This window comes from Coturnix japonica, chromosome Z, assembly GCF_001577835.2.
Source record: "Coturnix japonica isolate 7356 chromosome Z, Coturnix japonica 2.1, whole genome shotgun sequence".
In the NCBI taxonomy this organism is placed as follows: Eukaryota; Metazoa; Chordata; class Aves; order Galliformes; family Phasianidae; genus Coturnix; species Coturnix japonica.
This window is the reverse complement of record NC_029547.1, coordinates 21,840,721-21,864,475: the sequence shown is the minus strand read 5'-3', so window position 1 is coordinate 21,864,475 and position 23,755 is coordinate 21,840,721. Positions and strand designations below refer to the sequence as shown.

Sequence of the window (23,755 nt, the reverse complement as noted above, 5' to 3'; positions counted from 1 at the left end):
TCTTACGCGAGGCGGAGGGGGGCGCGCTCTGTCACTATTTACCCGTCCCACCCCCGCCCGGCCCCTCTGCGGGAGCCGCGCACGCCATGCTGGGAGCTGTAGTCCGCCATGCAGGCGGTCCCCCTCCCGCCGGCTCGTGGCCGCCATCTTGGGCTCGTCCTTCCCGTAGCGCTGGGGTTGTTCCGTGAGCAGGTGGTGGCCCGGCCGCGGGGCAGCGCTGCTGTGTGGAGCGGTAGGAGCCGAGCGAAAAGCCTGAGCTGTCAGGTAGCCCGGTGCCGTGTTTGTCCGCGCCTGCCGTTGTAGATCAGAGCACGAGATAGGACGTGGTGTATATTTTGTGTTCAGAGCCTTATCTGTGGGGTTTGCGTAAAGAAGAGATGCCAGCCGACCGCTGTGCAGATGCAGTGGGTTGGAATGGACGTGCCGATTGTGCGGAATCGTGGCTTTTTGCTTATTTATCGGGTGAGGGTAAAAAGGCATTAAATCAGTTTGAGGTAGGAGGTCTCAGCTTTGCAGTGCATGTGCTGGTTGTATTGTAGGAACAGTGCTCTGAAATCTGTTTTTTTCTGACTGCCTCTGTGACAAATCGCGGTGTGATATTTTTTCTGTGATGCTTTTGCACTGACTTTTTGACTTTTATTATTGTTATTAATGAAGAGCCTTTATCGCAGATTTATGCCTGAATGCGTATTCTCTCCGTATGAGATAGGTAAACTTTTACTAACATACATACATAACATCTCTCTACCTTTTGTATGAAGTTATCTGCACTGTGGCTTTCAAACTTAGGGAAAGCTGTTGAGAAATTAGGCCCTTTGCTTCATCTGCTGTTTGGAAATGTGCTATTTTTGCTCTGTATCTGTTGCAATGTACTGCCTTTCTTGAGTAAGCAGGGTGGCTGAGTTTTGTACATGCCAATATGTGAAAGAATACTTTTGGGTTCTTCTCTGAAGCGTATTCATGAAGTTAAGTGGTACCACTTTTAATCTTGTATTTTTTTCCCAGTTAAATTCTGAATGAATTTCTTTCTCTATTCGGATCTGAAAGCAGGGAGTGAAGAGACATGTCTGAGCAAAGACTTTGGCAACAGCAGGGACATGTACTTAGCCATGCACCTTCACTTTCGCTTTAGGATTGACCCCTTGGCTGCAGTTGCTGTTACCGATCAAGAACTGCTGAATCTTGTTGTAAGGGACCTCTGGAGATCATCCTGTCCAGCCTCTGCTAAAGCAGGTTCCGTAGGGTAGGTTGCACAGGAAAGATCCAAACAGGTTTTGAATATCTTCAGAAAAGGAGACTCCACAGTCTCTCTGGGCAGCCTGTTCCAGTGCTCTGTTATGGTCACAATAAAAAAGTTTTCCTCCTATTTAGATGGAACTTCTTCTGTTCCAGCTTGTGTCCCTTGTCCTGTTGCTTAGCACCATTAAAAACAGCTTGGCCTCATCCACTCGACTCCTGCTCTTTAGATATTTATAAGCATTGATAAGATCCTCTCTCGGTCTTGTCTTCTCCAGGCTGAGCTGTCTCTGGTTTCTCAGCCTTTTCTCATAAGGGAAATGCTCCAGGCTTCCAGTCTAATAACATTATCTATTATCTTCTTGGTTTCTTCTCCATTTTTACATCTACATTAGTTTTTGTTCTTTAATCATGTGTTGAGACTATGATTAACCTGAATTAAATTAGCTCTTTTCGGATATTCTAACCATCCTTTTTGTATATAACTGACTACCTATTACAGATTGCATCTACATTGCATCCATGAATCCGATTTGTGTGCTCCAAGGCCAACCTGTCATACAAACCAGAGCCATGTTAAGTGAAGATAATCAAGCTGATATGCTGCTGTAGACCACACATTCATCTCTACCTCCTCCTGTGTCTTTTTCATAGAATCACAGAATTATATAATGGTTTGGGCTGGATGAGATCTTTAAGATCACCTAGTTCCAGCCCCCTGCTATAGACAGGAACAACTCACTCTAGACCAGGTTGCTCAAAGCCCCATCCAGCCTGGCCTTGAGTGCTTCCAGGGAGGGGGCATCCACAGCCTCACTGGGCAGCCTTCTTCACAGGGCATTTATTTTGTGCTTCTTTACTGTAATTATAATTTCATCACAAACCCTTATATTCCATCTGTACTCCTTGTGACTTAAACATTGTAAGGAGTCTACAAGTTACTGTTGTACTGGAGATAGCCATCATCTTTTGTGGAATACTTCAACAGATGCAATTGCTTTACACAGTTTACATACTAATTGTAATATAAATGTGCTTTTTGGAGTTTGATTTCTGAAGGTACTAGTCATAAGCATCACTAAATGAATAACATTGTGAATATCCAATTTTTTCCTTTTTTATATGCTAATTTCAGTGTTGTACTTTTACCCGTACTATGTTCATTGGTTATTAGAAAAATGCATTAATCTTTAGTGTATATTTTCTGGTATGTTCATGCTCATAGCTTGTAGGGCTATTTTTCTTAAGGGATTATTGAAGGAGCTTTACTTATATATGAGCATATTGCCTAGTACCATAGTGTCTCAGGTATAAACAATTTCTTCATTATTTTCCTTTTGGTTTAAAGTAATCAAGCATTATTTTCAGTAGTCTAGATATTCAGGGAAACCTTGTTTAGAAAAGGGAGATGAATGTCTTTCAGTTTAGAATAACTTATGAAATACTGAATAGAGGCAAGAGAAGATACCACAGTTCTTTGCCTTTGGAATGAACTTTGAACTTCTAAAGTCATGAGATTTTCTGAACAGAGCCATAGAGGAGCTGAAAGCAGGATTTGCAGCAATATTATACCACGTTTTGCCTGCAGAAAATTTATCAGAGGTAGGTGGTCCACTTGTTTCATTTAGTTGGCTCTTTGCAAAAGGGAAGCATTATCCAAGTAGCTTATTGAATGGCATGACATACATATTTTGATGTCTTCCTTTCAGGGACAAGCAGTCTCCAACCTGTTTGTTTTGCAGTGTGAATTCCCTTTCAGAAGGCATGGATTGCCTGCAATTTTAAAGTTGTTGATTACAAAAAAGACATAATTCTAGGGCTCTGCTCCTTGAAAGTTAGTTCTGAGTACTTGGTTAGGATATAAGTTTTCTGAGAATGCTGGGTCATATGCTACCTGAAAAATAGTCCCATTCAGCTGTCTCAGCATATGCACTTGGAATTTTAACTTCTGTGAATCCTGACACAGTTTTTTGCTTAGCTTTATTAGTTTATCATTTACTTTGGCTGATTAGTGCTATGAAAAATGTTTTCCTAGAAGGTTGGCTTTTCTAGAAAAGTAACATTCTATTATCCATTGAGAGAGGAAAGTGAAGCGGTTGTAGTTTTGAACACTGCTAGTAAGGAACCCAGAATACTAATGTTGTGTATGCTCACATACTGGTAACACAGTTACACAGTTCTTGCCATCTCTATTATTTCGAATCTCTACAGGATTAAAACTGACATGAATCCTTTTCTGGGGGCCACTCAGTAGCCAGGACTCTAGTAACCATCACCCCCTGTGGATGAAAAGAATTGAGCTGATCATTCAGAAGGACGGTCTGATGTGCTTGCTTGCACATGTCTTTGTTTGTGGGTGGTTTCTCCTGCTGAGAAGCAAAGACTTTCAAGAGTAGCCGATATTTAAATCATTATTGAAGGAACATGTTTTTACAAGGAAATAAGAGTTAAGGAGCTTGTTAAATTTGGCCCTGTCAGCCAGAATGTTTCCTTGCCAATTGAATACTCAGTAAAGACAGGTGCTGCAAAGACTTTTCTAGGTGGAAAAGATTTGACGTAAATGTTCCTGTTTAGGGTGCAATTCTTAGCTCACCCAAATGATAGTGAAGTCAGGTAGAATAAAATCAAATGCATTAATAGACTTTGTAGTATAACCTTTTAAATATCAGAGATGTTAAAAATATCCTGGTGGTACTGAGGTTTTTCTGGCTTGAGCATATGCTTGTTCTTGTCTTATAAATTCAAGAAATAATGCAAAGCATTTGTTAGAAACATGTTTTTCACACAGCTTGGCTATATTGATTCCTGTACCCAGGCGGGTTAGCTGTGGTTTAGTTCTTTAGTGGTGGGTGCTGCCTCCAAACAGTTACATGCACAGCCTAGGTGAAGATATTTCTGTACAGGAAGTGGAATAAGAAGCATATCTGCATGGCCACCTGTTCTTTCTTAATTAGCAATTGGTTGAAAAGCAAAGTGGTGTTGATTTAACATGTTGATTTGAGTGAGTTGTGGTCTTACTGAGAAGGTGTCTTGTAGTCTATTTATTACTTATACAACAGCTTTGTTCTGAGGTGGCCAGTGATGCGGTTTCCAGCAGTAATAATTTTCAGTCTGAGGAGGACATTTGAAGGTTTGAGTTTGAGAGTTACTTTTGAATCAGCCTGTTTGGCTTGTGTGTTCTGCATTCATTTTTCGGGTTCTTCAATTCTTTTGTATTTACTCAGTTTTCATGAGTATTAAAAAAAAAAAAAGAAAAAAAAAGAAAAAAAAAAAGAGAAGGGGAGGCACTTGATGTCTTATAATTTGATACAGTGTATAACTTGCTACTATACATTGGAATATTTTGTATTTTACATTTATATACATTTTTACAAACAAGTGAATGAGTTTTCCTAAGTTCTAGAGCAGGAACTGCGAATTAACATATCCATTTAGTTAGTTTGTTTTAGTGGAGAAGGTTTCTTGCAACATTAGGCTTCATTTCCATCCTCAGCTGAAGTAGAAAGTGAATGAAAAAGGTGTTGTCTGTGACATTTGTATTGTTCTCACCAGGCAGTGACACTTAGCCAGCTCACCAGTTTTAATTTGTGTTTCTTGAGAGTTTTTTGATTTAAGTGTGAATTATGTTGAGGTGCAGACACAGCAAAGTTTTATGACAAATGTATTTCCTGAAGTAGCTGAAATTGCCTCTTTTTGAGTCTTGAACTGCTGAATTATACATTTCACTTAAGATGTGTTAAAGGTAGACATTTCACTTGTGTTTGGCTTCTGAGGATCTTCCATATTCTTCACAACCATATTCAGCATGAACACGATTATTTGACTCATTGTTTCAATATGGAAGGGTTTTGGTTTTTTTTTCTACCTTACTGAACATTTATAATATTTGATAATGAGTAATTTGTTAAGCATATTTAAGAACTGGGGATCTGATATGTATATGTATATATAGATAGATATTTATGGGAGTGTGTATATTACTTCAGAAGATGGTTTTGTTTTGTTTTTTCCTTTTTTCTTTCTTCTTTGATGCTCCCAGCACAGTACAAACTTCATGAGTGTTTATCTTTTGAGCATAGTGCAGTTCATACTACACTACACTTGGCCTTAGGAAAAAGGCTGCAAAGTGATCCTTTATGGACAGAAATGGATGAACTAAGTTATTCATCTCAGTTAGCTGTTTATTGTGCATTCAGTGCCCTTCACAAAACTCCTATTAACATTTTGACCTTCTCACAGAAGTTAAGGGTGTGTATCTCAGTAGTTTTTGCATCACATGCTTTGTTTGGTTTCTTGGCATGGGTGTCTGTGATAGCATAGATAACAGTTTTTCTTCACAAGAATTGTTACACAATTTACTTGCATCAAATTATCATTTGGTTTCTTTTCCCAAGTTTTGCAGGCAGTTGTCACTTTCTATTCCTAACGCTGCTTCTCAGCAAGTTGTTACACTATCAATAAAGGACAAAGTGTTAATGTTAATTTTGTGAATGTTATTGCCTTGCAAGATAAAACTATGTCCACTGAACTGAATATTTTAGAAATTATTTTCTAAATCTTTCTCTCATGTTGTATTTTACTACCTGAAAATAATAAGACATAAGTGTTTTTAAGTTCTTATGCTACATACAGAGTTTCCATTATTGGAATTGCTGGGTGTTTAATGAATATAGGCTGGAGAAATAGTGCAGCTCACAAATATAACCTATCTCATTCAGGCTACTTCATGCAAACAGATGCTAAATATGATTACAGGTAAAGGCACTTGAAATTAAGTAATTTCTCTATGTTACTTGCTCATTCAGTCTCAGTATTGTATGCTTTCATATGTTGTAAAATCCAACCTTTTTGATTCAGTGGAGTTTCTGTGCTTGCTTCTAGAAGTGTTGCATTAGCATTCTGTCTTTTCCATGTAGAAACATCCCAGACTACTAACAAAGCATCCTACAGAGTAATGATGTTCTGTGGTTCCTCTCCACCTTTTTATTTTGCCATTACCAGTTGGCAGTCATTGCTCAAGGCTTCTTTATCTTTGGACACCCTTTCAGTAGAAACTGGAAAGTTACCTCTTCCTCATAAAGATGATTCGTCTGCTCCCTATGTCCATCTCCAAGTAAAAAGAATAACAGAATAGTATTTAACTGTAGGCTGCCTTCACAGACCTCTCTGATTTCATACCTTTCTTTCTTGCTGTGACAGTGTGAGAAATTGAACATGTCCTCTTTAATGGAAATGGCACAGTCTTGCAGCAGATTCTTGAGGTGTCAGCATGCCACAAATACGTCACAAATCTGTCACTCTTTGCCTTGACAGTTCTAAGCTAGTGTTTCATTAGTGTAAACTTTTGCCCACTTTTTCAACTTGCTTTAGCTAAAACACAAGACACCATAAGCTAACTGCTTTATCCAGGTCTGTTTTCCATGGAGACTGTTTCCCATGGTGACAATAAACTTCTACACTCACGTTTTATTAACATTTTGTACAGTGCTTCAAATAGTGCTTCGTTTAAATGTTGTCTTTGTTGCAGATGATCCACTGACTGTTTTGTCTGACAGCTTTTATTGTAGCTTCTGTTATACATTTAAATATGCTAAATATTTAACATTTTTTCCGACCTCTTATTCTGATAGACTCCAGGTTGTGTTAATGTCTCTTCTCTATATATTTAAGCTTCTGTAGAGAGCTAATGTCATGTCTTCAGATAAATATTTTCTTAATTCCAGCTAGGGCATTACTTTATACAGTTTGTTTTCTGTTATACTGATGTATTTTTGGTATGCGCAAGAAGATGAGAAGGTAAAATATACTAGGAGATGAGCATTTCTGAGACTTTTTTCTCATTGGATATATAGCAATGTGCAAGGGAAGGAGTTTGAATTAAACATGAGTTAGTGTTTAAAGCCCTTGCTATAAGGCTGAGGCTTTATGAATGAGGAGAAAGAAAGATTTTTACGTTCCAGGGATAAAGAGACTTTTTCAGGAATGTGGGACCAAGTTACAAAGACTTGAACAGGAAGCAATAACCATGTTCATGCCAAGTTCTTGAAGAGAAGGAGTGATAAAAGAACCGGGGGAAGTAGTGGAGGGTAGTTACCCTGAGGAAAGTGTCTTACCTGCTTGCCATAGATTGAAAATAATGCTGGAATTATTGAGTAGCTAATTGAAGTGGAGGTTTTAATGAACTTGAGATGAAACTTAGAACTGAAGTGTGCACTGCAGTTTTTTTTTTGTTTTTTTTTTTTTTTTTTTCCCTTTGGCTTTTGTCTAGCAGTCCTGTTACAGGCTCTGGTCTGTGGAAAATTAACGACAGTGTTTGTCACTGTGGGCTTTTGTTTGATAGATACACACAAGAGCTATGAAGCCTTTCCCAATCCCAGCTGACTCTTTAGTAGCATTTTAGCTACAGTAGTGCCAAGAGTTCTGATCTCTACATCTCCCAAGTACTTTCTATTCCTTGAACTGCAACAAGCTGTATAGATAAGCACAATGTTATTTAACTGGTGTTGTGTCTTTGGAAGGTGTCATACAAAATAATCTGAATTGGTGGCATGTGATTGGGTATTTTTGGCTGAACTTTTTTTATGTGTGGCTTTACTGTCTAATTTCATTTGGCTGGTGTGATTCAGGAGCTGATCATCATGAAAATAACAACAATGCACCATCAATGTAAAATAAGTCACCCATGTGGTTCTTTTATCACACACACACGACAAATATTAGCTTTAAATGCAGAAATGCATAATATAATTTTTCAGTTTAGTTGATAGTGAGATCCAAGTAAGTCCTTGAGTATTTAAAGCAGCATTTAAAAATACTTTCTAGAAAAAAATGTAACACTCTTAGATTTGTGTAGTTTGTGGCTGTGTTTAACATATCGGCTCTAAGAGCCTGAAAGGATGTGACTTCTCACAGCAGGAACCACTTGTGTCACAGGGAGCAGCTTGAAGGGGAAGTTTAGGAGTGAATGTACTTCCTGCATGAAAGTAAAGCTGAAGCTGTTCATTAGTCAGCAGCTTAGGGTAGGAAGAAAGTACTTTTATATGCTTTTCCAGTAACAAATTTGTATTAAGTATTTCAATCCAATATCAGACTTGGATGCTGTGTATTTTAATCTGACAAGAATACGACCACAAGATTGTGCTCCAGAAGATAGCTTTTGTTTGCTCAGTTTAAGGTCAATTTATTATCTAAACAATGTACCATGGAAAAGTTCAGCTATTTACTTTTGTAAGGCATAAGGGAAGATGTCACATATAAAAAGTACCTGCACATGTAAGAAGTTACATATGGTAGCAGTTGAGTAGTAAAAGTTTGGTATGTTCTATTAGTTGGATGTTATGGCTCTATGAATTAGTGGAGAAAAAGAATGCAGGAATTTTTCCCTGAAGTAAACAATGAAGATTTATTCAAAGTTGTTAATTGAAGCCGCCTGTATTTAAAAGATGAGCTGTAGCTCAAGCAGGAGGTTTGAATTTGAGAAATTACTGAGAAAATTTATATGGCATATCTCAATGGAAGAAATGAGGACTAAGTGAACGACAATCTTCTGTGATTTAAAATCATTCTGTTTGTCTTTTTGTTTGCTTGTTTTTGGAAAGTGGTGCAGCTTATTGTGTTTAAGATATTACTGTTTGTTCTGATGGGATTATATAGTCTCGTGCATGACATGAGATGCTGACTTTTACTGAAGCTGATAGTGCACAATTATTTCTGTAAGGGAACTTTTGAAAGAGTTTGTTTTTAAATTACTAAAGAAGTAAAACCTTACTGTCTCCAAACACTGATAATGGCTTTATTTGGTGATTGTGAAAGGTCAGCCACTTTACACAAATATGTCTTCGTATTTGTGACGTATGTGTTGTTTTCATGAACAAATGTGCAGCAAATGAGTTCTGTAAATTACTTTTATGTTGTTCAGTTGGAACTTTGAAACAAGTACATGACAAGACTTAAATTCTTTTTTTTTTTTTTTTTTTTCCAGATATTAAGTCGTAGGAAAAATATTGGTCTTCAGAAAGTACCATGGACAGCATGAAAAATGTTGCTAACAGCTCTTACAGTGGTGGAGCTCTGCTTAGAATGGGCCTCAATGATAACAAAGCTGGAATGCAAGGTTTGGATAAAGAGAAAATTAATAAAATCATCATGGAAGCTTCCAAGGTTGGTTTGGTTATTTCTCCTTGCTAGCAGATCTATGCACATCTACCTTTCCATAACAGATGAAGTTGATGTGACTGGGTTTTTAATGTTTTCAGTAGAATTCCTTTGTCATTTTCTTTTTGTCCTTTTTCTCAAGCGGTTCTTGAGAGGGTTGGCCAGTAGTAAGATCCACAGAAGAGACCACAACTCTACAAAGCACTGGAATATTAGTCCTCTTATTTCTTGAAGGGCCTGCAGATGCAGCTTAATTCAGGCAGCTCTAGATTTTCTTCCTTATCCTTTCATAAATTTTTATTTCTCTTGATGTTAGCTATCCCAATGTTATTTGCATAATATTTTTTGCTTAGGAATCATGTCTTAAGTATAACAAGCATACCACAGACAGTGGTAAGAGAGTGTTTTTTGTTGGTCCATTACACACTTTGGTAAACTCAGGGGTGAGGAGCATGCTGGAAACAGCATTTATTTAACAAACATCTTTTACTTATGTTTTCACTATAACAATACTTTATGTAGTGTTAAGAATCCTGTTGATTTAGTTGTTTCCTCTCCTTGTTGTGTCCATTATTTCTTGAAAAGTTAGCTCTTTGTTGGATATATGTTCATGATGATATATGGTGAAATTATTTCTGAGGGAGAGTTACTGTTTAATCACCTGTGTTGAAATGGAATGAACTGTGAAAAGGGCTTTCCAAACTGATAAGTAGGTTTCTTTGTATTAGGATACATTTCTGTAAGTAAAGCAGTAGAACATAATGCCATCTTTAGATCAAGAAATCTGAAAGTAAGCTTTGATTTTTTCTGAAACTTTCCTTCTTTTTTAGACCTTTCAAAATTACCCTTATAAACTCTACCCAAAGTTGTGCTGCAGCAAGATTTCACACAGTTTCAACTGTGAAATACTGTATGGGATGTTAAAAAGGAACTTCTTTCATAAGTCTTGTATACTGGGCAACTCTTCATCCTAACATCTTCTTACTGATTTCTTTCAATGAGACTTAACAAGTCATGTTTGATTGTAGTGGGGAAAAAAGGTGATGTGCATGTCTGATACTGAAAGAAAACATGCCCTTTATTTCTTCTGTTCAGAGATCTCTGCTAGGCAGTAAGTTATGGCGTATTATAGTACTGCCTTTAATCCTGCTAACCATTATTATGCAAACAGATATTCCTGCTTTATGTGTAAATGTCTAGTTCTTATTTGACTGTGCTTGAATACTTGGTATTGATGCCAATGTGATTGTTGTAATCTGTGAACTAGAAGCATGTCCACTTTTGCTGATCTTATCAGATGATTCAAGAAAAGATAGTTCCTCTTCCTACGAATGTTTTATCTATTGTAAGCTAAGCAGATGTTGCAAAAAATAAATTAAAAAAAAATTTTAAAATCTATTAAATTATGCCCTAGTTTTTAATTCTTTTCTTCCTCTTCATTATGTACCTTTTCTCCTTTTTAATGAGGTTTTTGTAATTTTCTTCCAGGGCTCCAAATTTTATGAAAACGAGCTCAAAAAAGATCAACAAGTCAATCAACGAATTGAGAAAATGATGAAGCTTAAGGAGAAAATTACACAACAACAGCTGCTGAAAGCACAGTTGCAGGTACTAATCCTGTACATTTTTATTTTATTTTATTTTATTTTATTTTATTTTATTTTATTTTATTTTATTTTATTTTATTTTATTTTGAGAAGGTGATAAATAAGTATTTTGGTGGTTTTTTTGGTGGTTTTATTTTCTTTTTTTTTTTTTAATTATAAGAAAGAAATAACTTCTGTTCTTCTAAATCCAGATGGTTTGAAGGGATGTCATTATGGTTTCTGGTAGAATTTTATTAAATACTTAGTTAATAAATAATATGGCATTCTTCAGTTTTAGAAGATACATATTTTTGTGTCAAATAACCCTCAGTGAAATGAAGATGGTCAGAGCTTTCAGCTCTTCTTGATTAACTTATTCTTTATCTATGCTATTTAATTAAAAGTAAGAAGTCACAGGAAGTGTGTGTGTCCTAAACTAGAAAGATGGAGGGACTATTTTTCTTCTTGTGTGCTAATAATAGGTCACAATATCCTAAATGGTACTCTGTGTTAAATATTGTTAGAAGAAAACTACACCAGGTTGCACACTATATTCTTTGACACAACGGAATTAAAGTTACTTGTAGAGGCTTAATTCACTTCCTTTCTCATTTGTACTGTGATTCAGTCTTTAATTACATGATTGCATGCCATTTTTCTCTAATAGGATTCCTGTTTCATTCAGTGCACAGTGCAGACAGTGTTCAGTGAGTGAGCAATTATTTACTGTTGTCCTCATTGCCCAATGGATGGCCCCAAGGCTTATTTGTTGTATGCTGGTCTAATTCAGCTTTAAATGTGGAATTACTGTTGTCTTCGTAGGCTTTTCTATGTTGTACACAACATCTTGTGAATTCTTTAGATTATTCTTGTGAAACTCCAGTAAAGTAGTGTGATATTTTTGTCTTGTAGATGAGAAGCTGAGGCATATTTCCCAGGCCATTATCTTAACCTTCAATGTCTCAAGTCACCTTTGTCCTACATTACTTCCTTAATATATGCTGTGTAGTACTTAATCAGCTTCTCTAAGTTTTACAGATAAAGATATACCTAAATATCATGATCGTCTTTAACTTTCTTCCTATCACTTTCTTTAGCATCTCATCATTTCAATACTGTGTTCTGAAATACCGTGAAAGAATTTGTTCTCCTAGAATGTGTAATTAGGAGGTGCTTTGGAATTAGCACCATATATATATATATATATATATGCAAATGTATGCATATATCTGCACGAATATTGCAAGTTTTCATCTTCAGGTTAAGTCTTGTTTGTCGGGTGCTTAGAGGCTGAGATAAAACTTCCTAAACTGTCAGTCTGTGCAAGATCTCTAATGTAAAATCAAATTAATAAAAAAAGTTTCTCACATACTGATTGGTTGGATAAAATCTTGGTTACATTGTGGAAACAGTAGCATAAATGAAGTGCAGTCTGCAACATAACACTTTCTCACCTGTAGGGTGTGTTTGAAGAAGTAGTTTGAAGTTCTAATAAATGCCTTTCTTTACTAAAGGAAGGAGTATACTATGCTGTATCATATGGTTCTTAATTTCTGAAAACTTGTGTGTAGCAGATTTAGATTATGCTAATCACTTAGAGTGGAACTGCTTGAAGTTTCATAGTTTCATAGTTTCGTGCGGGTTGGAAGGGACATTAGAGATCATCGAGTCCAGCCCCCGGGATTCGAGCCTCTGTGTAGCAGAGCGGCACTTCTACCACTTGCGCCACAGGGGGGATTCGAACTCCGGGCCCCAGTGTTGCAAGGCGGCGTCTTTAACCACTGCGCCACAGTTTAAGAGTGGTTTATCATAGATGTTTATTCTGTAGTTACTGTTGTCCCCCCCAAAAAATAGTATCATTATTTGTTTTTTCTTCAATCCTGCCAAATACTTTTAGAAACATTAAAGAAATGTTGAATAATCCTTTAGTATCTTAACTTGATTATGAAATTTAAGATAGGAAACATGTATTGTGCATATTTAATGTTCTCCAACAATATAAGAAATATTTTTTCCCATATGATGCATCACGTAAATAGTAAGTAGCAGCCTGCCTGCTCCACTTTCAGTTGGGCCCTTAATTACTCTATACCAGTTTGTTCAGCCTTGGGAGCATACTGTATTCTTCTGTATGGAATAGCCTACATTGAGGTCCCATTTCACCTCTAAAATGAACTTGCAGCAAACAAGAGAAAAGACTAAGTAAGTAATCATTCAGCAGTTTGTTTGGGATATTCATAGTCACTTGTCTTTGTTCAAGTATCTTCAGCCTCAGAGGCTGAGGGTTTAGATTAGTTTTTTGTTTATTTTAATAAGCAGCTCAGCAGAGGAAAAAAAGAGCAACAGAGAGCAACTCTTGCAGTGACTTTGCGAACTGCACATAACTGTTCCTTTTCAGGACCATATAATTGACCCAGAGACATTTCTGTGATGGTACCTTGATGTCACAGATGGTTGTGAGTGTCCTTATTCTTGCACACAGAGCGAAACTTCTGTTCCTTTTCACTGCATGCATTTCTTGAGCTCTAATGTGCATGAAGCTCATTGTTTCTTTTCTAATCACAGCAACTTTTTGTTCGTGTAAATAGAGGTTAGCACAGTCATTAATATGATTAGGCAATCATAGTTTGATAGCACTTCCTTTGTTCTCCTTTTTAGGTATTTTTTCTTTGGCTTCTAGAGTTTGGAAGGTAGAGACAAGTTAGTCACCTTAAGTCAGCAGGCCTTAAGATATTTTTAAGTGATACACCCATACTTTGTAATGATACTCACTCACTTCTTACCTCATTTGTAGTTGAATGATATTTGTGAAACAAAAACAAAATCTCCAGCTCTCTCAATAAAACAGTGCAAATAAATTAAGAAAAACAATTTTAAGTATTTCTATGGAGAAACCTGTGCTTGACAGGTTTCAGAACACTGTGGAGCTGATCAAACCCACAGTCTACTAGTAGGAGATGAATCTTTAAATCTTGAAGAGAAACAAAGTACTTTCTAACTCTTTTCTATGTATAATTTTCAAAATTTGCAACAGGGTTTTGCTAGCTGTCCAGCCTAAATGATACATATTCCTGTGACAAATGCTGAGGAATTTTATAGAGGGATTAATAGTACTTTCTTTGTAGTAAATGAACCTGAGACCTTATTTCTTGCAAAGTAAGATAGACTGTACTGTCCTTTGAGCTGCTGGTCCTTTTGGCATGAGTCTGAGCCAATTTTCTGAAGTGTGATAGCTTCAGCTACATGTATTGGAAATTCATATTCTATTAATGTGTTTTCATTTGTTTGTTCATTTTTTAAATAACGCCTATGACAGTAGCTGAAGTTGCATCTTTAGTGGTTCTTACCCAGTTACTGTCTGCATTAGGTTTTATATTTTTTTCACCAGTGAGGAGTTTGTTGCTTTTTGTACCATTTGCTCTAACAGTGTTCTAACAAGTGTCACCAGAAATATATATATATATAATATATATATAATATATATATATATATATATATTTTAAACAACATGCCATATACATCAAAATTACTGGAATTATGTGTACTTTTGCATTTCTGCAAGATTAATAGTTTTTTTAATTATTGCAATATGTTGTTCAGGTGGACAAACTTGTGATGGAACTGGAACAGAGTCGCAACCTTAATTGTACTATTGTACACATTGACATGGATGCCTTCTATGCAGCTGTGGAAATGAGAGACAATCCAGAACTGAAGGAAAAGCCTATTGCAGTTGGATCAATGAGTATGTTGGTAAGGCCAAATGTCAAACCAATACAGAAAGTGATTGCATTAATCTAAAAGTGTGATAAAATGTACAATAATAGCATGTAATAAAGAGAAGTTTCATGACTTTCTGGAAAAAAGAACAAGAACAGTGGAGGAAATGGTTATTCTAGACCATGTTAAGCTAAACTTTGTTTTTCAATAGAAAGTGTAGTAATAAAATGTTAAAGGATGCGAGCAGACTGGAGTGGGGAATAGAATATATTAATTTTCATCCTATTTACTCTTTCCTATGTGCATTTCCATGATCAAAACTTGATTTAACACTGTCATTGAATAAAATTTGATTACTGAACAGTAAACTTACTTCTTCTCCTCTTCCAAGTCCACCTCAAACTACCATGCTAGGAGATTTGGTGTACGTGCAGCCATGCCTGGATTTATTGCTAAAAAGCTGTGTCCACATCTAACTATAGTACCATTAAACTTTGAAAAGTACAGAAAAGTGAGTAGAGAGGTAAGTCTGGAAAAACAAAAAACATTCTAACCAAAGATTGGTGTATTTTTTTTTCAGTCTTTATCAGAATATCAGTTTTAGGTAATTTGAGATGTGGCAGTTTAAATGTCACATTAGAATGCTTGAACCTGCTAAGGATCTTGGATTTCACAGTACATACTGCATTTATTGTTTGATGGGAGTGAAGTATTAAAAATTACAGTTGTTTTGGTTTTACATTTGTGATCTCTTGGGATCTGTATTTATTTCATTTTGTTAGCAAAAGCTGTGTATTGAATCTTATCATTAATTGTTTACAGGAAGATAAGGTGCATATGATCTAATATTGTAATATTTGTAATTGGACCAAAACAGTTAAAATATGATGCAGTCAAGTCTTTCTCCTTCTAAAATAAGAGTTTTTATTTGTCCTATTAATTTGTTATTTTCAAGGATGCGCTCAAAATTTTGGTGTAAGTTTTGCAGTGACTCTGACCAGAGCTTTAAACCATTGCTACACCAATTGTTTGACTATAACTTAAAATGTAGGCTTTCACATTTTGCATATGTGATGTATGACAGACAGTACAGATAGATAAATCAGCTTCTGCCAGTTTCCCAGATCCCCAGAGTTTGTTCAAGTAGTTACAGCAGTGGCTGTGAACCTAATGTCAAAGGAGTGCTTCTTCACCGAGCTTAGTGATCTGTACAGTAAAACACCATGCTCAGAATCCCTTTACTTGATATCTTTGCACTTGAGAGAATTAGTGCTGTAATTCTGTAATATCCATAAATTATTTGCTCTATAAATGTCTTTAATGGTGAATGGTCATCTTAAGGTTTCAGAGTACGTTTATTTACCTAATGATTGTGCATCAATATCTGTTTTTACAGCAATGTTTTAAACTTTCTCTATACATTTGTGAAGGTTAAAGAGATACTGGCTGAATATGATCCCCATTTTATGCCTATGGGCCTAGATGAAGCCTACCTGAATGTAACAGAGCACTTGGAGGAAAGGCTGAACTGGCCTGAAGATAAAAGAAGATACTTTTTGAACACAGAAGACACTACAGAAAAAAGTAAGCAAACTACTCTCTTCTTTTGATCTAAAAGGTGGAGTTGGATTCACACCTGCAACTGTGAAACCAATTAGGAATAGTAAAAACGGAGTGAAGTAAATGTTTGATTGAAGTGCAAAGTGGATAGTTTATATTATTGTATTAAAAATGATCTAAATAGCTATTAAGAGGATAATGAAGGAAGCTGTACTGAAAAGCATTAGTGGACTAGAAGGAAACAAACTGGCACTGTCTATGCAAATTAAATACCAATGATATGTAGTTATGTGTCTCTTCATACTTATCTGCTATCTGTGTTCTTTTCCTACTACATACAGCACTGAGAATGTGAAAGTGTAATAGAGAAGTTTGTAGTCAGACAAAGGGCTGCTGTCATTCCTAGTTCTATGATGACTGAAGCTGAAGATTAGAAGCTTATCAGATTGGCTATTCTGAACCAGAGATATTGCAGTGTCCTAATATCATTAGAAAATATTGGGGGGGAAAGAAAAAAGCAGAGAACGTTATTGCAACGAAGAAAGGAGCATCTGAGCTTCTCAATGATATGAAACAAAAGTAATGCCAAAATGTTTGTGTTTTTCTGCTATTACAGCACCAGGCATTTAAACCTCAGTGCTTTCCTGGAAGTGAAGCCCAGTCTCCTAGCCAATTCTAATCTTTGCCAAGTATAATTTTATAAAGAATAAAACAATTGTGGCTCTCCTTTCTTCCAGTGAAAATGCAGTGCAATCATTTTGGCTAAATAAGTGTACCTTTTTGTTAAACAGAAAAAACAGAATTGCTAATCAACTGTTTTCCTCTAGCACATAGGAAAATCAGTGAAATAGATGCTGTATATATATTGATTAATTGCTCTTGAATTTGTTTGATACAGATAAAGAGGATATAAACATATCTGGCACACTGAATATGGATGGATTCTCTTCTTCACCGGAGCTGTTTGAAGATGGCACATCTGTAGAGGATGATCCCTCTGGACAAAGAGATCAGTCACTGAAAAATTTTGTTGTCTTTGGAACCTCGGCAGAAGAAGCTGTGAAGGAAATTCGCTTTAGGATTGAGCAGAAAACTCAACTGACTGCTAGTGCAGGTATTCAAACACATATAAATAATAACCTCTATATTTCCACAGTATATTGTATACAAATCTCTGGGGATGTTACAGGCTTAGGAAATAAGTATTGCCACAGCATTCTTGTGCTGCAAAGAAATATGCCTCCTTTGCAATTCCATAAAGACTTGTGTCTTTCAAGTCACTGCTGAAACCTTGTATGTATCAAAGCCATCCCTCTCTTTTTTAAATTACAGAAGTAGTTCTTTTTGCTTCTTTCATCTTGAAATGGAGTAGTGTGGAGAAGTGAATTAGGGGGCAGAAGTTGATGTTAGCATTGCTGATACTTGCTTTAGTGCCTCATGTAAATTGTTTTAATAAGCTTATGGCTACAGAGTAATACCAATTGCTGAATTGGTTTTAGCTTGAAAAACTCCTAACAATTTTGCCATTCTGTTCCTTTTAATACAATATTAAAATTAATCTAAAGGATGATTCTTAAGAGAAGTAAATGTGTTTAAATCAATAAAATATTGAGAAGGCTTGTAATATTTGCCATCCAAGCTTTCTGTCTTCAGGCAACCTACCTGCAAGTCTCAACCATTATGTTGGTAATCTGCCTTACATATCTAATAAATAAATAAATAAACAGAGTATGTTCCTAGCAGTCTAGTTTGGATGGCATCCAAAGTGCTTTGTGAATCAGGTCTGTGAGGCATCAGGGAATTCTGAACTTTATGAAGCAAGTGTGAAGGCCAGGGAAATGTCAAAAGCAAGCAGAGGTAAAGGAATGGGTAGTAGGAACAAACAGATGAGATTAGCCCATATGTTATGTCATAAGTAGTAGAAAAATAATGATTTTGTTCTTCTGAAGTGTTATCCCCTGAACGATAAAATACAGTTTATATATTTTTTATAATTAAGATTTAATAAGAAGTTTTTATAAATGCATGAAACATGGTTAGAAGGCCAATAGAAAAATACCAGTAAGAAATAGTGAAAGAGAATTACTTTTACCATCTGGACCATGGATGTGTAACCTCTGGGCTTACCTGGGCCTCATTGAGAGAAGAGGAATCATGTTGGGCCATATTTAAAATACATAATACACTGGCTAATGTGTGTAACTAACAGATCCTCTTTCCTCCCTCCCCCCACCAATAGTTTTTATTAAAACATTTAAAAAAATAAAATAAAAAAAGTCAACAAAAACATTAAACTTGTGGGATGTTTGACCTTGTTTTCGTAAAATTGATGTATCAGTGTCTGGTGCAATGGAAATGGCTGTGATTATTAGTGAGTGCTCAAGGTGCTTGTCAGATTTTTGGTGTAAATGAACCCTTCTTGTGCAACATCCTTGGAAATAATTGTTCAGGAATGTACATACTGCCAAAAAGTGATTACATGAATAAGATATGATAGTGAGGTATATTTTTTCTCTGTTAAGATAGGCTTTATGAAATTCTTGTAAATTCTATATTTTGTTCGTAATGCTATTTACTTTTCTAGAAAGGAACAAGTCCTACTTACTTCTTCTAAGTAGGACCAGTGGAATATTTATGTATTTTTTAGTTCTAAGTAATTTCATAACAGTGCTGGTCCACACCACTAGTTTAGCAAATTTTATCAAAATAAATTCAGTATTTTTTTCTGAACTAGAGGCAAGACATAACACCTTCACATTGAAGTATATTGTGACTGCTGTTGTAAGAGTTTCCTTTTGTCTTACTATAATCATTTTAATAGTCATAAAATCATTCAGTCATGTAATGGATGTTATTTTTAAGACACTTGTTATTTAACTCCTCATGAGTGATTAGTACATGTTCTGTTACCCTTTCTCAAAATAGTAGATACGCTTTATCTGATGCATCAATTATTTTTAAACTGTCATATGTATTTATTTTCTCACAAGTTTATTACAGGCTTTGAGTTGGTTTTCCTTTTCAGAATTCCAAGAAATCTGCTTATTATTAGCTACCGTTTCTCTTTTGCTTTTACCAAATGTGTAAGCTACTTTTAAAATATTATATATTTAAATTATATATTATAGTTTTATATTATATAACTATATATTAATGTATACTAATATATATCATGTAATTTTCAGTTTTTAAATAATAGATTATTAAAATTACATTCTATTATTCTTCAAAGTTTTCTTTCTTTGTGTTTAAGGAATAGCTCCAAATACAATGTTAGCGAAAATGTGCAGTGATCGTAACAAACCTAATGGGCAGTGCAGAATTCCTCCAGAGAGACAAGCAGTGCTAGACTTCATAAAAGATTTGCCCATTAGAAAGGTAAGAGGTACTATGACGTTTACTATACAATCGTTTATGTTCCTGATGTTCTAAAACCAAGATTTCTCTGGGAAAAAGAAAAAAATAAATTCTAAGTAATATGCCCAGTTGTGTTTTTTCTTAGAATTGGATCCACAAGTGGTAATTTCCATTTTCTTTTTTTTTCTTTTTCTTTCTTTTTTTTTTTTTTTTAAATTTTTCCTGCTAGGTGCCAGGTATAGGAAAAGTAACAGAGAAGATGTTAAAAGCCCTTGGAATTGTGACTTGCTCAGAACTTTACCAGCAGAGGGCACTGCTTTCTCTTCTTTTTTCAGAAGCATCTTGGCGGAGTTTCTTGGATATCTCTCTTGGGCTGGGTTCAACGCATCTAGAAAAGTATGCTTTGCTTTTGTTGCTTTTATATTTCTACTGCTTACATTCTGCTAAATGTTTCCACGTGTGTTTTATATAACTTACATTTTAAGGTATGTTATATTGAAAGACCAAAAAATAGTATGAAAATTAGGGTTGTGTGTAACATATGAAATTTAATAAGGCTATTAAAGAAGTTGTGCGTAAGTGTATTTTATTAATCAAGTCAGTACAATTTATTATATTGATAATAGATATATATGTATACTGCAATCAACAATATAATATAAATATATAATATACTATTATACTGTATACTAGTATACTATTAGATCAATATATAGTTTATCATATTTACTAAAATAACTAAAGAAATAACAGTTATTTATGCAAAGCAGAGATGTTCAGTCATGTTTATTTTATTATCTGATTGTGCTGAAAATCATATTGGTGGTAAACTGTCATGTTTCTATTGAAAGTGAGTAATTTTTTCTGTCTCATATCATTTTTATGTTCATGTCTATAATAGCTTAGGACAAACAAACTTATATGTAGTATGTTTGGGAATTTACTAGCAGAACTTGTGTTAAACCTAGGAGAAACAGAATCAGATTTTTATTCAGTTTTCAAAGTACTCTTTTTGATAATAGACAAAAGGTTTATTTTGGAAACTGTTAATTCTTATTTACATCTGTAAGTGTTATTATATATTATATTGACATATTTATTAAGTGATTTATATATACTGTCTTTGCACTCAGTCAGGCTTAATGTACAAGATTTGCACAAGAAGCTATCGTTCAGGTTTTATTGAGTTTACTCTTACTTATTGAAGCATGATTGAAGTTGACTTAATGTCTAGGGAAAAGATAACTGTTACTGGTAAAGTGACTGTATTGATTTGTTTTTCTTTTTAAAGGGATGGAGAAAGAAAAAGTATGAGCACTGAAAGGTATATATTTTGATCTTTAAAAATTTACATTAATCACTAAATCACTTAATGTTCCAATGTGTATTGTTTTGTTAGTCATGTATATTCATTGTGTATTTACATATGTTATAAAGCTAACCAAGCTCACTAAATCACATTCAGGCTACATTCACATCCCAGCCCCTTTTGGATTCAGAATATCCTAGTTTGTTTTCTGTTTTCTCATCATCTGCTTCTCTTTGAGCCATAATATAGAGTGGAAACATTTAATGCTTTTATGTTTCAGTTTAATGCCAATATCAACCTAGTAGCCTGCAATTACATGGATGATAAGTGTAATTGAATGAAGTCTTGAAAGACACTAATTTTGCAGGGGTTGCTGAAATGTGTTTCCTTATGCATAATTTCTTACTAATGGAGTGCTCCTTCAGAAAGCAACATGTTATTTTAAGTGGTGAGGTTTTGGAAAGAAATTTTGGAAATCTTTTTGAAAATAAATTACTGCAAAGAGAATCTGCAGAGAACTGTAATAATTATCCTGCCCTCATCTTAGAAAATGAGGAAAAGTCAATATTCCTATTGAGATGTAATAGTTTGGGATTTCCTTCTAATACCTAATTTAAATATCCCTTTTTTTAGTTCAAAATTGTTTCCCCTTGTTCTATCACTATCTGCTATTGCTCTCCAATTTTTTTTATAAGCCCCATTAAATATTAGAAGGCCAAAAAGGATGTCTCCCTGGAGCATTTTCATCTCCAGGCTGACCAAACTCAGGCCAGTCTTATGCTGGTTTGCAGGCTGATAGATAATCTGAGTAGGCTGTAACCTTTCCTTACCTTCCTTTGTTATCTCTGAGCAAAGATATGATGAGATGAGAGACATTAATGAACTGCTGGGATCATGCAGCTAAGTTTATATGAAAGAAAGAGGGGTGCTTGAAACTACACTGTCTCTATCTTGCCCCCTTCCAAACTTCCAAATCCTATAGCTTCCTGTATACTACAGGATTGCACTGCTGTGAATCACTGCAGTGTTACCTATGTAACATCAGTTACATCTTGGGTAATTGATCCACAGTAATATAATCAGTCTCTTAGTTTGGCAGCATGCAAACATTCCTAGGGGAATGTGAATCTTAATACAGGATGGCTATGCAATGCAATCCAGTAGGCCTGAATATAACTTTGAGACATGAAAACGAGTGCAGCCGTAGGAACTTTGCACTCATAAATATAAAAATATAAGGCCTGAAATGAAACAATGCATTTGTGAAACTTTTCCAGAAACATCTAAAAGCTGTAAGTTTTGATTCCAGTGTGCCTTAAAACCATGACTAATTGCAGCTTGCTTTTCCTCTTGTTATAAAGCAGATAAATTAATGGAAAAAACAATACTTCATTTCCCTTGATGAGAAGCTCTAACAATGTTTTTGGCAGAAAGCTAGTTTTTCATCCTCTGTGACTATCCATAATTATCCTAGTTGGCATATTTTTCTTTGTATCTGCATTATTTATTTCTGACACTTGGCTCTGATGTTGACTTTCTAATCTTCTCTTTCTTCTGATGTTACACAGCAGTGTACAAAGGAGATTACATACAAATTACTTTGCTGCCTCCATGAATTCAGTTGGTTTCAGTATTCTCTTTTGCAAATATTTAAACATTAATGACTTCAAATCTTACTCATTTTCAACTACCACATGAGAAGTTGAGCTGCTGAATTATTTCATTATTTGAGGGTTTTAACAAACATGTTTAAGCACATAAATGTGCATAAATCTTTTTGTACAGTGTTTGTATCAGTATCTTTTTGTATCTTAAGTAAACACTCAGATCCCACAAAACTTTCTTTTGATGTAGATTTGTTCAAGTGTTAAAAAAACCAAAAAACCCAGAACATTAAGATGGCAGTCACTGAGCAAGCTTTAGGATTCATACTGAAAAGAAATTATTTGTTTTTATCTTAGAACATTCAGTGAAATAAACACAGCAGAAGATCTGTACAGCTTGTGTCGAGAACTCTGCAGAGAACTTGCTCAGGACTTACAGAAAGAAGGACTCAAGGTATTTTTTTATTCTATTTACTTTCAGAAGGACACCACTTTGCACTCAAAATGTAGTAGTGGTATGAGTCAGCATCACTTAATGGTGATCCTTAATTTCCTTCAGGAAATTGTCTTAATTCATTTGCGATTAGTTTGAATGTTTTAGACAGGGTTTGATTTTGTTCAGATAGATATCTAATAATAAGCTTAGAAAAACTTATCTTGACTGACTAAGCTACAGAATATCTCAAAAATTTTTGCTAATGGCAATTCTAATGAATATGAGAGCTGCTAAAAAGAATCTGTTGCATATGAACTGTGCTCTGGTCAGTCATAGAATCATAGTCAACAAGGTAGGAACATCCAAGATTGTCCAGTCTAACTGTATACTTAATATCAGTATTTCTCCACTAAACCACGTCTTTTAGTACAACATCTAAACATTTTTGAACACCTCCAGGGACAGTGACTCAATCACTTTCCTGGACAGCCCATTCCTGTTCTTAACCACTCTTTTGGAGAAGGAACTCAATGTATAAATGATATGAACAACATAACATTCAAGGAATAACATTCAAGACTTAAAAGAGTTCTTGTTAATCCTCTTCTGCCATAAATGATTGTCTCAGTAGGTGTCAAGTTGAAAGAGAAATCAACAGCAAATAGGTCAAAGCTTACAAAGGTACCATAGCACAAGGAGTGCCACTAATTATCACTTGGATGGCCATTCCAAATCACAGTTGTCATGGAAGGTGTTGCCAGAGAATATCTGTGCCAAACACAGTTGTTATGTG

At 35.3% G+C, this 23,755-nt stretch overlaps 1 protein-coding gene across 4 annotated transcripts in view; it reads left to right on the top strand.

The window, feature by feature from the left end:
- Positions 1-102: 102 nt before the first annotated feature.
- The window catches only part of POLK (DNA polymerase kappa), a 28,751-nt gene continuing 5,098 nt past the window's right edge, over positions 103-23,755 (top strand). Inside the window, exons 1-11 of one of the 4 annotated variants that reach the window (XM_015848815.2) lie at positions 103-232; positions 9,218-9,396; positions 10,879-10,998; positions 14,577-14,729; positions 15,088-15,219; positions 16,127-16,280; positions 17,155-17,370; positions 19,510-19,634; positions 19,843-20,009; positions 20,905-20,937; positions 22,884-22,980. In XM_015848815.2, coding sequence (XP_015704301.1) covers positions 9,259-9,396; positions 10,879-10,998; positions 14,577-14,729; positions 15,088-15,219; positions 16,127-16,280; positions 17,155-17,370; positions 19,510-19,634; positions 19,843-20,009; positions 20,905-20,937; positions 22,884-22,980 — 1,335 coding nt within the window. In that variant the 5' untranslated portion in view covers positions 103-232; positions 9,218-9,258. Of the gene's footprint in view, positions 463-2,015; positions 2,839-9,217; positions 9,397-10,878; positions 10,999-14,576; positions 14,730-15,087; positions 15,220-16,126; positions 16,281-17,154; positions 17,371-19,509; positions 19,635-19,842; positions 20,010-20,904; positions 20,938-22,883; positions 22,981-23,755 lie in introns of those variants that run through there. The other 3 variants (XM_015848812.2, XM_015848813.2, XM_015848814.2) reach the window with 3 other exon arrangements.